This window comes from Dreissena polymorpha, chromosome 10, assembly GCF_020536995.1.
Source record: "Dreissena polymorpha isolate Duluth1 chromosome 10, UMN_Dpol_1.0, whole genome shotgun sequence".
In the NCBI taxonomy this organism is placed as follows: domain Eukaryota; kingdom Metazoa; phylum Mollusca; class Bivalvia; order Myida; family Dreissenidae; genus Dreissena; species Dreissena polymorpha.
Window position 1 is genome coordinate 22,416,586 of NC_068364.1, and position 17,360 is coordinate 22,433,945.

General features: G+C 35.4%; 1 protein-coding gene and 1 long non-coding RNA gene across 5 annotated transcripts in view; both read left to right on the plus strand.

Annotated features, from left to right (window-relative positions):
* The window catches only part of LOC127847055 (phosphatidylinositol 4-kinase beta-like), a 152,206-nt gene extending 135,057 nt beyond the window's left edge, over window positions 1-17,149 (plus strand). For all 4 annotated transcript variants that reach the window (XM_052378608.1, XM_052378607.1, XM_052378610.1 and 1 more), the window contains 7 exons: window positions 2,269-2,496; window positions 4,142-4,294; window positions 5,032-5,214; window positions 8,395-8,660; window positions 11,030-11,165; window positions 12,300-12,420; window positions 13,256-17,149. In XM_052378608.1, the coding sequence (XP_052234568.1) occupies window positions 2,269-2,496; window positions 4,142-4,294; window positions 5,032-5,214; window positions 8,395-8,660; window positions 11,030-11,165; window positions 12,300-12,420; window positions 13,256-13,440 (1,272 nt within the window). In that variant the 3' untranslated portion in view covers window positions 13,441-17,149. The remainder of the gene's footprint in view (window positions 1-2,268; window positions 2,497-4,141; window positions 4,295-5,031; window positions 5,215-8,394; window positions 8,661-11,029; window positions 11,166-12,299; window positions 12,421-13,255) is intronic.
* LOC127847074 (uncharacterized) lies at window positions 9,567-10,384 on the plus strand. The gene is made up of 2 exons (XR_008033808.1): window positions 9,567-9,671; window positions 9,828-10,384. It is a non-coding gene; the product is annotated as an uncharacterized LOC127847074 (long non-coding RNA).
* Window positions 17,150-17,360: the final 211 nt, after the last annotated feature.

Sequence of the window (17,360 nt, forward strand, 5' to 3'; positions counted from 1 at the left end):
AAGGTGTATAGGTTCCCAATAAAATTCGCTATTCAAGCTCTGTTTCGCTAATACTTACCACCGCTAATCCCTTTATTGCCCCCAATTTACAATCCGATTCTACTTATCGTGTGTACCAGTGTTGTTTATGACACCTTATCAGCGATTTATCGGCTAATTATTGATTTCATCAGGCATTCACACCATGGTGGTCTTCAAGATAGTGGTCGCTTATTGCTATCGATAGTTTTATTATAATGAAATAAATGTTGAAAATGTGTTTATTTTGTATTTGCTTGAAACGGTTTACAAAACAATTGTTTTGTAAAATTAACGCTACGTCATAAATGAGTCTTTTACATTCAATGTTAAGTTCCAATATAGCGGGATATTCCGAATGTGAATATACCAAAATCGCAACAAACAGTCCAATAAGTGATACCCATCCTGTCTAGTGTAATTGTAATAAAAACAACGAGGTGCTATGCATGACAGTTTGACCCTACTCCAATTAAGCTTAAAACAACGAGATGCTATGCATGACAGTTTGACCCTACTCCAATTAAGCCGCGACAATTGACAAGTAACAAACTGCGCATGGACACATGCTTAAAAAAACATCGCAACAAACAGTAAAAGTGGTACCCATCTTGTCTTGTGTTATTGTAATAAAAACAACGTGTTGTTATTCATGACAGTTTGACACTACCCCAATACAGCGCCTGACAATTCACAATTCAGTTTAATCTGTGTATATAAGAAGAAAACAAAATACGGAAATGTGTACAGCCGCGCATTCCGTGTGTAACTGATGTAACTGTTCGGTAGATAGTGTACTGTAACCCGTACTTTCAGTCAACTGGATAGCCTCCCCTGCGTTAATGTTTGCCATTGAAATTAATATAATGAGTATTGTTGTCGTAATGTTCTAGATTTTGTACTCTTAAACAGATGAATATTATCTTCGTTGTTTGCTATTGTCTTATTTAATAAAACTGTTATTGTTATGTTTTAGATTTCATGCTTCATATCAGATGTTTTATGTCTTGAATAAAAGTATCAAGAGTTTTTGTTAGTACTATACTGACTATAGTAAAGGTGGAATGATAGATCGTTTTAGGTGTCCTGCTTTTTGGTAAATGTCCCGACAATTTTTTATGGAATGTCCCGCTTTGGACCTAAAAAATTATGGCATGTATGACTTTATGGTATACCAATAAAATGATCTAAGAGTGTTTAAGAAGAGAATGAACAGGTTGATTGACAGAAAGTGAGGAGACTGAAAAACTGTTAAAAAGTGTTATTTTATGAAAAGGAAAATAAAAGAAGAGAGTAAATAGGTTGATGGACTGTCATGATAGGACTGAAAACTGTTAAAAACTTTGAAAAACAGAACAAACCAATTTTCTCAATTGAAAAAAATAGAACAAACCAATTTTCTCTATGGACTAAATCAAACAAACATACCAGTTCTTTAGAAAAAAAATTAAACAAACCAACCTTCTGTAAAGAAAAAAAAGAATAAACCAACATTCTCTATAGAAAAAAAGAACAAACCAACCTTCTCTATAGACAAATCAAACAAGCCAACTTTCTCTCTAGAAAAAAATGAAGAAACCAACCTTTTTTATAGAAAAAAATCAACAAACCAGTCTTTCCTATAGAAATCATAATTTTTAGCGAGGCTGTTTTCGGAGAAAACCCGAGCTATTGTCATAGCCAGCTCGTCCGCCGTAGGCGTCGTGCTAAAACCTTAACATTGGCTCTAAAATCAAAGTGCTTCCACCTACAACTTTGAAACTTCATATGTACATGCACCTTGATGAGTTCTACACGCCACACCCATTTTTGGGTCACTAGGTCCAAGGTCACTGTGACCTCTAATATCAAACTTTAACATAGGCTCTAAAATCAAAGTGCTTCCACCTACAACTTTGAAACTTCATATGTAGATGCACCTTGATGAGTTCTACACGCCACACCCATTTTTTGGTTACTAGGTCAAAGGTCAAGGTCACTGTGACCTCTAATATAAAACTTTAACATAAACCTTAACATTCGCTCTAAAATCAAAGTGCTTCCACCTACTTTGAAACTTCATATGTAGATGCACCTTGATGAGTTCTACACGCCACACCCATTTTGGGTCACTAGGTCAAAGGTCAAGGTCACTGTGACCTCTAAAAAAAAAAAAAAAATTTTGACAAGCTTTCGCAGCCTAGCGTGGCACCCGTTATGCGGTGCTCTTGTATCACATTAGACTTATTCTTGATCTCTCTTTGTTGGCAGGCTCCATATCTGATATACGTTGAGGTCCTGCAGTGTGACAACACACTCACCAGCCAGGTGCCCAACAAGATCCTGGAGAATACTCTCCGCTACACCAGGTCGGAGGAGGATTTAGTCACCTACTATCACCATGGCAACACCTCGCCGAGAGACTTCAGTGTCTACGGCAACCTGAACGACTATGATGATGCCGATTGCTGGTCTCAAGAGGATGATGATATCATTCAGGTATTTTAAGGTCACAATTAGGTGATTCTTTAGTTTAAGGATTTTGCTTTTAATTAAAGTTCTGTTTGAATGTTTATTTTATACCAATTCGACAATTTGATGTCATTTAAGCTTGATTGCATTCTAATGGAAGCCTAAGTCTTATAGAAACACACTCTTAGTTCTTATGCAATAATCAGGGGTGTCAATTTTCCGGATTATTCCGGAAATCCGGATTTGAGCCGTCCAGGGTTGATTTCGAGGTGAATGTAGATCCGATGAGTTGTTTAAGGCGGGTGGGGGTAGGGACAAAATTCTTTTAGTGCGGGATCATTTCAGAACGAATATTGTTATAGCATCGTTGGCATTCCGGACATTTGCGCTTGGTACCGATTTTATCTATTGATTTCTGATTGGTAAGCGGCTGGCACTGACATGAGCAGTAACTGGCTAAGTAAAGCACTGCAATATCATATTTTAAAACAATATTTTAATCAAATTATATATTGACTGCGTATTTGCTAGGTTACTGGTTTTCATTTTCTGCAGTCAAACGATATACATATTTTATTTCATTTGCAAATGATGTATCGCAACATGTTTTCGGACAGTCGTTTAGGATACGCTGGTTTGTCGATTTTAATTTAATTTCGAAGTCTTTAATATCATTTGTTTAGAATGACAAATACACCTGCAGTGTTACGGATGGTTTGGTTTATAATATTTCGCATTGTACTCACCAGAAATTGCACCTAGAAAGACTATAAAAAAAGAACAATAAGCTAGGGCTCGGGGGGGTTGGGCCCTCTCTTCCCTTTATACTACGGCTTAATTTTCCGGATTTCAAATTTGGGACAATTGACACCCCTGAATAATATGATTGTCTTACAGTGGGGATCAAACTTGGCACCTCTGGGTTGCAAGGCAAATAATTCCAATAGACCTTTGTGATTTCTTGTTCCTAATTAATTAGAATTATGGTTTGGAAATATGGTTGTACTTGTTTCAGGTTTATATTTTTAGGTTTATTTGTTGGTATAAGCTTTGAATTTATTGAGTTTACTCTAGGTCAGCTTTAAAAAATTATATCATATTTGAATAAGAATTAGGTGTTACATTTGTATGCCCTCTGTAGGATGTCATATAGCAGTCATAGTGTCTGTCTGTTTGTCGTCTGTCTGTCTATCCATCTGTCCATCTGTGCAGCATTCTGTTTCCAGATTTTTTTTGCAAAACGCTTTCAAATATGACCTGATTTGGTGAGTCAGTATACCAGCATAACTGATCAATTCTGAGTTTTGTTCTGGTCCATTGATTATTGGCAAAGTCGCAGGCCTTTGATTTTGTCTCTAAAATAACTGTTATCCTTCCTTGCCAAAACGCTATCGTACCTTAATTTTGGTGTGTGAGTCTATCTACATGACTTATAGATCAAGTTCGAGTTTCATTTCGGTCCATTTATTTTTGATGAAGTTACAGGCCTTGAACTTAACAATTGTCTCATAAATAACACTTCCAGAGGCGTTGTGTTTCACAAACGCAGCTCTTGTTATTAATATTTTTATTTTGCAATTTAAAGTTTTATTTTTCATTAAGCTTTTTTTTTTTTAAAGCTCATTCTTTTACAACACTAATTCCAACCCTTCTCTCCCATACCCCATCACAGATCCAGATGCCGACCCTGCGGTACAAGTCCAGTGACCAGATCTCCATCGAGAGTTCCACTAGTGGCGACAGCAAGGACCCCGTGTACATCGCTGCCGGCGATATTAGGAGGCGGCTTTCAGAAAACATGTCTGCTCCTAAGGGCAAATTTGAGGTAATTTTACACATCTGCTGGTAATGGTATACCAGCTCCGCTCCCAAGGAGAAATTTGAGGTAATTTTACAAAGCTGCTGTTAGTGGTATACATTTAATTAAGCCTGTCAACAAAGTAAACGAGTCTATAAGTCATTCTACATTCAACAAAATATGCAATCTGGCTTTAACCTGTTTTGTTTAAAAGGGGGGGGGGGGATGATAGAGATAAGAACACATTTGCTCTCATGTGCTAAACCATTTTTGAGGGAGGGGGTGTTTGTGGAATAAAAAAAAAAAGCACAAAAAGGTGTCCCTATACTACTGAACACTTTATTGCTGATTAATAAATGTTTTATGTGTTAGTTGCTCAGTGACTTCTTATTAACCTTTTTTTTTCAAATACAAAGAGTCTTTTAATATATGCCATCGTTAGATCTTCTGAAAATAACTATTGCCATGGAAATAAGAATTTCATTTTACTAGGTTATGCTCAGAATTGATACGAAATGTTGGGTTGCCTATTGGGAAATTTTACAACTCTAAGTGTAAATCAGCTATTTTATTCTATTATATTATAAACACGCAAGAATCACATGAGAAATTGAAATAATAATTTTTCTCACATAAGGAAATGGAATTATAATTTTTCTGACTTAAGAAAATGGAATAATAATTTTTCTTACATAAAATATGGAATAATAATTTTTCTCACATAAGAAAATGGAATAATAATTTTTCTCACATGTCCATTCCAGCGAGACCCCGAAGACCCATCGGCAGCTGCGATGAAGGAACCCTGGGAGGAGAAGGTGCGTCGTATCCGGGAGGCGAGCCCGTACGGGCACCTGCCCAACTGGAAACTGATGTCGGTGATTGTCAAGTGTGGGGATGACCTCAGACAGGAGCTCATGGTGTACCAGGTGTTGAAGCAGCTACAGGTACGCAGGAGGGGCAGCGTGTTCATTGGTTTTTAAAATAGTGAAGAGTAAAATGATTTTTTTGGTTTTTTAAATAGTGTAGCTAAAAATGGTCACAGATTGCTTATTAGTCCCCTACCGGTTTCACCGGAGGGGAGTTATGGTTTTGTCTCCGCCCGTCGTCGTCCGTCACACTTTTCTGGATCCTGCGATAACTTTAAAAGTTCTTAATTTTTTTTCATGAAACTTGAAATATGGATAGATGGCAATATGGACATTATGCTCGTCATTTCATTTTGTTCATACGTCAAAAATTATGATTGCCATGGCAACAAATAGACTAGAAATACTGCTGAAAATGGTGTTTTTTTCTGGATCCTGCGATAACTTTAAAAAGTTCTTAATATTTTTTCATGAAACTTGAAACATGGATAGATGGCAATATGGACATTATGCACGTAATTTCATTTTGTTCATACGTCAAAAATTCTGGTTGCTATGCCAACAAATACACTAGAAATACTGCTGAAAATGGTGTTTTTTTCTGGATCCTGCGATAACTTAAAAAGTTCTTAATATTTTTTCATGAAACTTGAAACATGGATAGAGTGCTATATAGACATTATGCACGTCATTTCATTTTGTTCATACATAAAAAATTCTGGTTGCTATGGCAACAAATAGACTAGAAATACTGCTGAAAATGGTGGTTTTCTGGATCCTGCGATAACTTTAAAAGTTCTTAATATTTTTTCATGAAACTTGAAATATGGATCGATGGCAAAATGGACATTATGCACGTCATTTCATTTTGTTCATGCGTCAAAAATTCTGGTTGCTATTGCAACAAATATATAAGAAATACTGCTGAAAATGGTGTTTTTTTCTGGATCCTGCGATAACTTTAAAAGTTCTTAATATTTTTTCATGAAACTTGAAATATGGATAGATGGCAATATGGACATTATGCACATCATTTCATTTTGTTCCTACGTCAAAAATTCTGGTTGCTATTGCAACAAATAGACAAGAAATACTGCTGAAAATGGTGTTTTTTTCTGGATCCTGGGATAACTTTAAAAGTTCTTAATATTTTTTCATGAAACTTGAAACATGGAAAGATGGCAATATGGACATAATGCACGTCATTTCATTTTGTTCATACGTCAAAAATTCTGGTTGCTATGGCAACAAATAGACTAGAAATACTGCTGAAAATGGTGTTTTTTTCTGGATCCTGCTATAACTTTAAGAGTTCTTAATATTTTTTAATGAAACTTGAAATATGGATAGATGGCAATATGGACATTATGCACGTCATTTCAATTTGTTCCTACGTCTAAAATTCTGGTTGCTATGGCAACAAATAGACTAGAAATACTGCTGAAAATGGTGGTTTTCTGGATCCTGCGATAACTTTAAAAGTTCTTAATATTTTTTTCATGAAACTTGGAACATGGATAGATGGCAATATGGACATTATGCACGTCATTTCATTTTGTTCATACGTCAAAAATTCTGGTTGCTATGGCAACAAATAGACTAGAAATACTGCTGAAAATGGTGTTTTTTTCTGGATCCTGCTATAACTTTAAGAGTTCTTAATATTTTTTCATGAAACTTGAAATATGGATAGATGGCAATATGGACATTATGCACGTCATTTCATTTTGTTCCTACGTCTAAAATTCTGGTTGCTATGGCAACAAATAGACTAGAAATACTGCTGAAAATGGTGGTTTTCTGGATCCTGCGATAACTTTAAAAGTTCTTAATATTTTTTCATGAAACTTGGAACATGGATAGATGGCAATATGGACATTATGCACGTCATTTCATTTTGTTCCTACGTCTAAAATTCTGGTTTCTATGGTAACAAATAGACTAGAAATACTGCTGAAAATGGTGTTTTTTTCTGGATCCTGCGATAACTTTAAAAGTTCTTAATATTTTTTCGTGAAACTTGAAACATGGAAAGATGGCAATATGGACATTATGCACGTCATTTCATTTTGTTCATACGTCAAAAATTCTGGTTGCTATGGCAACAAATAGACTAGAAATACTGCTGAAAATGGTGTTTTTTTCTGGATCCTGCTATAACTTTAAGAGTTCTTAATATTTTTTCATGAAACTTGAAATATGGATAGATGGCAATATGGACATTATGCACGTCATTTCATTTTGTTCCTACGTCTAAAATTCTGGTTGCTATGGCAACAAATAGACTAGAAATACTGCTGAAAATGGTGGTTTTCTGGATCCTGCGATAACTTTAAAAGTTCTTAATATTTTTTCATGAAACTTGGAACATGGATAGATGGCAATATGGACATTATGCACGTCATTTCATTTTGTTCCTACGTCTAAAATTCTGGTTTCTATGGTAACAAATAGACTAGAAATACTGCTGAAAATGGTGGTTTTCTGGATCCTGCGATAACTTTAAAAGTTCTTAATATTTTTTCATGAAACTTGGAACATGGATAGATGGCAATATGGCTATTATGCACGTCATTTCATTTTGTTCCTACGTCAAAAATTCTGGTTGCTATTGCAACAAGTAAAAAAAAATTTCTGACAATGGTGGAATTTCTGACAATGGTGGAGTCGGTAGGGGACTTTTATTGCTTGGCAATAGTCTTGTTCAAAGTGGTCGTTGATAAGTAAGTGTTTTATTGATTTTGAATGGGGAGGAGTTTGCAATATTTTCATGAACATTCTGTAGGCATTAATACATAAAGGTATCGCAACATTTACGTACATGAACATACTTTCCTTTGATTGTCAGAAATATGACTCTTCATTTATACAATGTGATAGTCAAATCACAAAGTGTGACCAACTCTCTCAGACGTGGGCCAATTTGTGAGTTTTGACTCTTGTTGCTGTCTTTGTATTTTGAGTCTAAGGAAAGCCCCAATGAACCATGATTTTTCTCGTTTTTCCAGTGTTCTGGAACTAGTTAAGGTGATAATATTAAAGAAAAGATTTTTAACAGTCTAGAGTCCACATTTGATGTCAACTTCTTGGTTAAACAGTACATTTGTCTCAATCATTATTGACTTTAAAACTAGGTCATGTAGGGTCAAAAACTAGGTCACTAGATCACTTTTATGAACACTATAAGTCACATTTGTTATCCACTTATAATGAAACTTGCTAAAAAAATAGAAACAAAAAATTTGTTCCATTTTGCAGATGTTCTGGAACGCCGAGCACGTGCCTCTCTGGATTCGCCCATACAACATTGTGGTCACGTCCAACAACAGCGGCATGATAGAGCCCGTCCTGAACGCTGTCTCCCTGCACCAGATCAAGAAGCACAGCAAGCTCACCCTGCTCCAGTACTTCGAGCACGAGTTTGGGCCACAGAACAGCGAGGAGTTCCTCACGGCCCAGAAGAACTTTGTGCAGAGCTGCGCAGGCTACTGTCTTGTGTGTTACCTCATGCAGGTTAAGGACAGGTAATGGATTATGGCTTTTTTGTAACAGGTTTATGCATGAGTGAAGGTCTAGTTTAATCTTTTTACATTTTAATCACCACTATCTTCCACCTCCAATATCTTTGTGCAGCGTTGCACAGGCTACTGTCTCATGTGTTACGTGGTCCAGGATAGATAATTTATTATGGCCTCATTTTACAGGTTTATACATGATTGATAAGAATCCTTCTACATGTACATTCTAAATTCGCCATTCCCCCTCTTCACTTCACCAACTCCAAAATTTTCCCTCACTTCCATAATCTGGGGTATTGTGTTTCTGGGTTGGTACTGGCACTATGCTATTCTCATGATTATCCCCTTATTATCTGAGATCAATCTATGGAAAGCTTAGATTAATCATGCATTTATGCAAAGAAAAGATAGCATATAAGTAGATTTTATGGTAAAAAATAGCAGTGAGAGGCCAGACATTCCTGGTATTGGGCCTTGAATGTGATTTATTGTCTGTTACTTCTACTTTTTATGAGTAAAGGACAGGTAGGCATTCTGCTCTAAGCTAAAGCTTTGTTTGTGGTCCATTGTGAGATATTGTTATTAATGAAGTATGTTGCCTGTTTTAAACTATTTCCTTCAACAAGCCTAGGTATTCTACCATATAAGTACAATTTCTCTTGTTGGGTTATTGATGCAAATGACCCATCTTTATCATTATGAGCAAGCAGTAACTTAAAGCATTTGTGTAGTTTCCTTGTAGCTCTAAAAGCCATTTTTCTGTAAACTCAGATGCGAAAGCTAGGGCTTTGATGCCCTTTTTTATACGCCCGTATAAAATACGGGACGTATTATGTGAAACCCCTTGGCGGGCGGGCGGGCGGCGGGCGGGCGGCGGGCGGGGGGCGGAAGGCATCACTTTGTCCAGACTCTAATTCAAATTGTATTCATCTGATCTTCACCAAACTTGGTCAGCAGTTGCATCTAGTTGATATCTAGGCCAAGTTCGAATATGGGTCATGCCGGGTCAAAAACTAGGTCATAGGGTCAATAAGTGCATTTTCAAAGGGGCCACTTTGTCCGGACTCTATTTCAAATTGTATTCATCCGATCTTCACCAAACTTGGTCAGCAGTTGCATCTAGTTGATATATAGGCCAAGTTCGAATATGGGTCATGCCGGGTCAAAAACTAGGTCATAGGGTCAATTAGTGCATTTTCAACGGCGCCACTTTGTCCGGACTCTAATTCAAATTGTATTCATCCGATCTTCACCAAACTTGGTCAGTAGTTGCATCTAGTTGATATCTAGGTCAAGTCCGAATATGGGTCATGCTGGGTCAAAAACTAGGTCAAAGGGTCAATTAGTGCATTTTACTTTGTCAGGACTCTAATTCAAATTGTATAAATCTTATCTTCACCAAACTTGGTCAGTAGTTGCATCTAGTTGATATCTAGGCCAAGTTCGAATATGGGTCATGCCAGGTAAAAAACTAGGTCATAGGGTCAATTAGTCCATTTTCAACAGCGCCACTTTGTCCGGACTCTTATTCAAATTGTATTCATCCGATCTTTACCAAACTTGGTCAGTAGTTTCAAGATAAGTAATATCAGTACAGGAAATACTGCCATTCTATACCTATGTAGGTCTAAACAATTATGATTTAAATATTGTGTTTTAGAGAACAAATGAGACTAAGTGTACACTTATTGATATCAATGCATATATATGAATATATCAGTTATATAAGTTGTTGTTGTTTTTTTTGCTTATTTCCAAAACAAATACATCAATCATCAGTGTATCATCTCCAATGGCACACGAATCGGGCGTATATTGCTCCGTCATGCGGCGCTCTTGTTGCTTTATTAGAAAGTCCAGAGGTATTGTCATAGCCAGCTCGCTGTCGTCTGCCGTCCGTTGTCTGCAGTCCGGCTTCTGCCGTGCTTAAACCTTAACATTGGCTCTAAAATCAAAGTGCTTCCACAAACAACTTTGAAACTTCATATGTAATTGCACCTTGATGAGTTCTACATGCCACACCCATTTTTGGGTCACTAGGTCAAAGGTTAAGGTCACTGTGACCTCTAAAAAAGATAAAAAAATTCTGACAATCTTTCATTTATTCTAAACTCTACCCACAGCCGAGCGTTGGCACCCGTTATGCGGTGCTCTTGTTTGTAAAATATCAATAACAATCAACCTTTATCAAATAAGGACGTCAAAACATGCATGAATTAGGGCCTTATTTTATTTGGCTACTTATGCATACAAATTAAATTTTTAAGAAGTTCACCAATTTATGCAATCTATATAAAGTAATTTATGTTTAAATAACTGAATTTTATATGATTACATGAACTGCAATTTTACTGATTCGTTACTTTGACTTACAGGCACAATGGTAACATACTGCTGGACTCTGAAGGTCACATCATCCACATTGACTTTGGCTTCATCCTGTCCACATCACCCGGGAAAAACCTGGGATTTGAAAACTCCGCCTTCAAACTTACACATGAATTTGCAGAGGTAGGTAACAATCACAAGTTGAAGTATACAATTAGACGTCCTTGAATGTTTTTTTTTAATTTAATTGCATTGTTTCCTGTTTTCTTTGCATTAAAATAAGGGTGATATTGAAATTCTACATTTAAAATGTTTGATGTTTTTTTAATAAAATTGTTCTTTTTTTTACTCTGTAAGCTAAATGCAAGCAATATGTTATTTGTTTCTATTTAATTTTTTTTGCATCTGTTTTATGTGCTAACAAATGTTTTGAAAGAAGCATCTTCTACTCAATTTCTAAAAAGACAAGTATTTGAGTGTAGGAGGTAAAAGTGCTCAAAAATAAGGAAAATTTATTCATAATTTCCTAAATGTATGGCAGGTCCATCAAGCATTGTTGATATCGTGAAAGTGCTTCAGCTCCATCAAACTATCAACTCCTTATTTTCCGAATGACTAAACAAGGATTAAATAAATTCTTGTCAATATGTCAATTTAAGTTACAATCAGGGTTACAGTGGCAAGATGAATATTACAGCACTATTAGCAACCAAAACCATTCTTAGGATCTGCTCTTAAGACACTGAGTACTGGTTCTTCCCATAAAAAAGACCCAAAACTCTCTCAACTCAATAGTTTTGAAATAAATAAGTCTGAACTAAAATTAAAGTAGATATGAGCCTGGCTCTCTGAAAATGGGGTTTAATGCATGTGAAAATGGGGTTTAATGCATGTGAAAATGGGGTTTAATGCATTTGAAAATAAGGTTTAATGCATGTGTGTAAAGTGTAGTCTAAGATTAGCCTGTGCAGTAAGTTCAGGCGTATCAGGGACCAAACTTTCTGCCCAGAGTGGATTTTCGTTTAGAAAAAACTTCCTTAAAACGGGAGGATATTTTACACGCATGCAGTTTCCACAGAGCGTGGTTCATGTTTGTTTTGTGTAGTCTGCACAGGCTAATCAGGGACGACACTTTCCGCTTTAATGGTATTTTTAGTTTCAAGGAAGTCCCTCCTCACCGAAAATCAAGTTTAGGTGAAAGAGTCGTCCCTGATTAGTCTGTGCCGACTGCACAGGCTAATCTGGGACGACACTTTACGCACATGCATCATGACCAGCATTCACCCAACAAGACACATATTGTTTTGTGTCCATTAGGTGATGGGTGGAGAAGGTAGCGACATGTTTGAGTACTTCAAGATCCTCATTCTGCAAGGACTGGTGGCCTCCAGGAAACACATGGACAAGATCATACCCCTTGTGGAGATCATGCAAACAGGTAGGCATGTGCCTTGCGCTTGGAAAACTGTGCTGAAAGCATGTGCGTAAAGTGTCATCCCAGATTAGCCTGTGCAGTCTGCTCAGGCTAATCAGGGATGACACTTTCGGCATCGAATGGATTTTGTTTTAGAGGAGTCTTCAATTAAAAGAGAAATTAGCCTTTGCAGACCTCACAGGCACAGGCCATGTGAAATACACTGTTAAAAAAGCCAGGGGGATTGAATTTCAAGAGAGTCCACTTTGATGAAAATTTGGATAAATTCTAACATTGAATATCTTAATTAAAGTGGGAAATAACTTGTATTGTAAAGAAAGTCCTCCTACCCTTTTTTCACTCAATTAAGTTGTAAATTTAAAGAAAAAAGATTAATAAAGATTAAATATATTCTGACATGTAATATATTTATTTAGGTGGGAAATAAGTTGTAGTGTATAAAAGAATGGTAACCTAGCTTTTTTTAGGGAGGCTAGTCGAAACAACTGTTTAACCTAGCAGTTGTGCTCGATTGGTCATTGGCAACACAGGCACTAATAAAAAGTAACCCCGGTACTCTTAGTTTACTACAAAGTATCTGGGGTAATGAAAATGTACTAAAAAGTATCCCTGAGTATGGCCAGGTGTCTTGAAACATATTCTTCATACCCAGAGCAAATTGTAATACTTAAAAGTACCAAAGTACTTTTTAATATTACCTGAGCCAACAACAACAAGCAACATTTGTACCCATGTTATCCAAACATTTTGTTCCACCCCAAAGGTTTCTTGTAATCCTAACACTTTGTTCCACCCCAAAGGTTCCCTGTAATCCAAACACTTTGTTTCCTCTCCACAGGTTCCCAGCTCCAGTGCTTCAGTAAAGGCGTGAGTACCATTCGAGCTCTGAAGGACAGATTCCACCTAAACCTTACCGAGGAACAGTTACAGCTCCTTGTGGACAATTTAGTGGAGTCTAGCCTAAACTCTCTCACCACAAAATTGTACGACGGGTTTCAGTATTTCACCAATGGGATACTGTGATAGATTGTTTAGATTGTTGATGAGTGACTGGCGATTGAAGGCTGTGATTGGAGGAAACAGAATAAGTGGGTTCTGAAGATCGTGATTTGAGGATCATTATGGCCCTTTATTGGAGATGGCTGGGAACCGATACATTTGTTCCAATGGTGGTCAATTATAGAGTCCAAGGACTGGCCACAAGTTTTCAAGTTTAAGAGGCCATTTAAAAGTAGACACATGCTAGTTTCCATCTGCGGATGCTAAAAAACACATTCTGGATGATAACAGCCATTAACTGCATTGTTTCAGAAAAATGGATTATTGTGAATGATATGTATAATTTTACTTCCTACGTTTAGATTATACATGAATGACAAGGGACAGTATTTGTGAAACATCAATGTTCACTTAAAGAACAGGAAGTAGTTCTTACAGATTTTGTGTATTTTTGGTTGATTCCTGGCTTTTTAAATTTTAATAATAGACACAATGTTCATGAAGAAATAAAGCTTAATTTGCCTGTGAAGTTCTCATGTGTAAACAGTGTTTTCATTGGTAAGTTTTAAGAGTTTAGGCAATGTAATGTAACGGTCGAGAACATTCCTTGTTACAAGGGCCAAACGATGGACTGTGTGGCCAGTACATATCCACCGAAATCTCAATTACAGTGATAATAGACTGGGTTGTAAAAGGCTAACAAGTGTATAGGAATGTGCACTTGTGCATTGTACAAATGAAGGTCTGAAACTGATGTGTTATGTTTTAGAGCATACATCACTTTCATATTCACATCTAAAAATGATTTGCTTTACAACTATCTTTTCTTTGCTTTCCAGATGTGTTTATTGGTGAAGTTGTGGCTTAGTTGAAAGTAAAAATTTGTTGAATGGGAATGATATTTATTGTATAATTGCTGTGAAAAGTAATGAGGCAGTAAGATTATCATGTGGTTGCTTTCCTATCTGTATCATGTGTGATTGATGTCCTGTGAGTATCATGTGTGATTGATGTCATGTCAGTTTTGTGTGATTGATGTCCCGTCAGTATCATGTGTGATTGATGTTATGTCAATAGCATGTGTGATTGATGTCCTGTAAGTAGCATGTGTGATTGATTTCATATGAGTATCATGTGAGATTGATTTCCTTTTACATGTGTGATTGATTTCTTATATGTATCATATGTATTTGATGTCATTAAAGTATCATGTGTTATTCATTTCCTATGAGAATAATGTGTGATTGATTTTCTATAAGTATGTGTGATTTATTTCTTATCAGTATCATGTGTGATTGATTCCTCATCCGTATCACAGGTGATTGATTTCCTAATAGTGTCGAGTTAGGAATAACCTCGTATACTGAACTTAAGATGAGATGGGATTTTCAAGTTCTAACATTGTCATAGATTATTTTAATTATATTTACATCAATACATTTCATGAAAAATAGTCAACATATACGCATACATGTAATCACATTAAAATCATGTAATGTTTTATTATTGTATATGCATATAACATCAGATCGTATCATGTTATTTTAAATATTATAAATATAAGCCGTGGCCATGACAGTACCTACTGTTGTGTGATTTTTTTAATCAATGCAATGTTGAAGTGATACTTAAATCGCCTGGCATTATCAATCAGTATTGAATTATGTTCTATATTATTATGTTCTTATATTTAGAATATACATTGTATTAAATGTGCAAAAAAAAAGGTATACTGTTGAAAAAAAACGTTACACTTTTTAATTTCTAACATTTTTTGAAAGATGAGAAAACTGGTTGTATTTCTTTTTTCTTCTTTATCTAATGTTTGTGTTCAAATACGGCACATTTTTTGGCAAAAATAAAGAACTGTCACTAAGAAACAATAACAATTTGTTGTATGTACAACTTATACTAAATAGCCAAGAACTTTTGGTAATGTTTAATGTAGACAATAATGAAGTATATATTGTTATTAGACTATTTAAGTAAATATTCCAGTAGCATTGTTACTAAGTTTAATTACATTGTTGCATATAATGCAAACTTACTTGCTACCCAAATATTATGGGAGCATTTTATGTGCTGTTAGCAAATATCAATGCAGTAAAGTTCATTAATATTATTGTGTACAGTGTACCTGTTAGTGTTTGTCCATAGGTCTATTGCTATCCTTATAACTGTTTAGTTGTATTAATTGTTGAATCATGCCATTGCGATATTCATAAAACATGGTAACGCTTGATAAAAAAACAAATTCGTTTTAAAATTGACCGTCTTTTATGATACACTAAAATATTGAAAACCAAAGTTTACCAAATTTTATTAAGAATTTAAGGTTGCCTGATGTTATTTTGAGCTAAATATATATAACATATGTATACATATAATGTATATATATATAAAATCATATTCATACATGTATCATCAGTCATTAAAAAATCATCATAAATACATTTATTCTATAATAATTGATTATCAATGCAATTTTTAATTACATTTATTGTTCTGATAACTGTTTGTGTATTAATTTTATTTTTGCGCATGTAAAATCTATGTGTAATTCCATACTTTCTTGTATTACTTCTATGCATCAAACATATTGCTAAGACACTGAAATGTTACATCCTCACTTGGCCATGAATACAAGTTTTTGATTAATTAGTTGCAATATTGGGACTGTATTGAAGCACCAAATTTGAGACTGTTCGATCGAAACTGGGTCATAAGGTAGGTTTACTTTGTTGCATCTAACTAACCCTTTTTCACTCATAAGCAAAGTGAAAATGGCTATGTGCAAACAGCATACAATCAGAACAGCCTACGAGTAAATTGCAGTCTGTTCAGGTTTTATGCTGTTTGCTGCTCGTCAGTATCAAATGGTCGATATAAAGCCTTTTAAACTTGAATCTAGTAAGGAAGATCTTTAATTAAATTTTACTTTCTTTGGTTACTACAAATACGTCAAAATATATTTCTAAGTGGTAAAGGTTTGAAAGTGAAGAGTTTTGGTAATTAATCATTATGGGGTAGGTTGGGGTTAAGGATATTTTCCTCACTTGAGACGTTTCCTGACTCACACTATTGTTTGAAGTAAACACACTTGGAAATGCAGTAAACTCTGTAACCCTTTTCCTTTCAGAAGCAAAGTGAAAATGGCCTTTGCAACCAGCATAAAACCAGAACAGCCTGCGAGTAACTCGCAACTGTTTAGGTTTTATGCTGTTTGCTGCTAATCAGTATCTTTAGGTTGGAAATGAAGCCTTTAAAACTTGATTCTAGTAAAGATTTTAAATTTTATTAGATTTTGGTCAAAGTGCATTTCTATGTGGTAAAGGGTTAACAGCTTATAAAAACTTATACAAATAATTAATTGCTCTAATTAATTAATAATCTTCTGTGTTGGCAGAAATCACAAGCATCCTTACATTCACTGGTATGCAAACAGTGCTGTGATGGATGATTTCTACTGTAATGCTTACTTTCTGATTGTCTCAGATGTGTTGCCATAGTGTTTGAAAGTACAAGTTTATGTACCAAAGAATTTGTAATTGTCAGTGTGAGTAAAAAGGAACAAAGGATTGCTGTAAAAGGAAAAATGTATAAAAATAATATTTTTGTACATTTAATCTTTTATGTGTTAATATGAGGCTGTTTATTTTAAAAATATGTGATCTTTGAACTATTGTATGCCAACGACAAACTTTAGATGTGAATAAATAAAACTATGGAACTTATTAAGAATTATTTGTAATTCCCATGTCCGGATTTGGTGACCACACAGTGCCATAATCATCATTAAACCATTTTATTGAACTTGTGTGCTCCTCTTCTTTAAACCAGGCCATCAATATGCACAATTTGCTCCAGTGACCTTGAACTGTGGATCTCTTGATCTTAAAATCTAAAGGGATCATCCTTCCCTCTAGACTTACGACCAGGCTAAT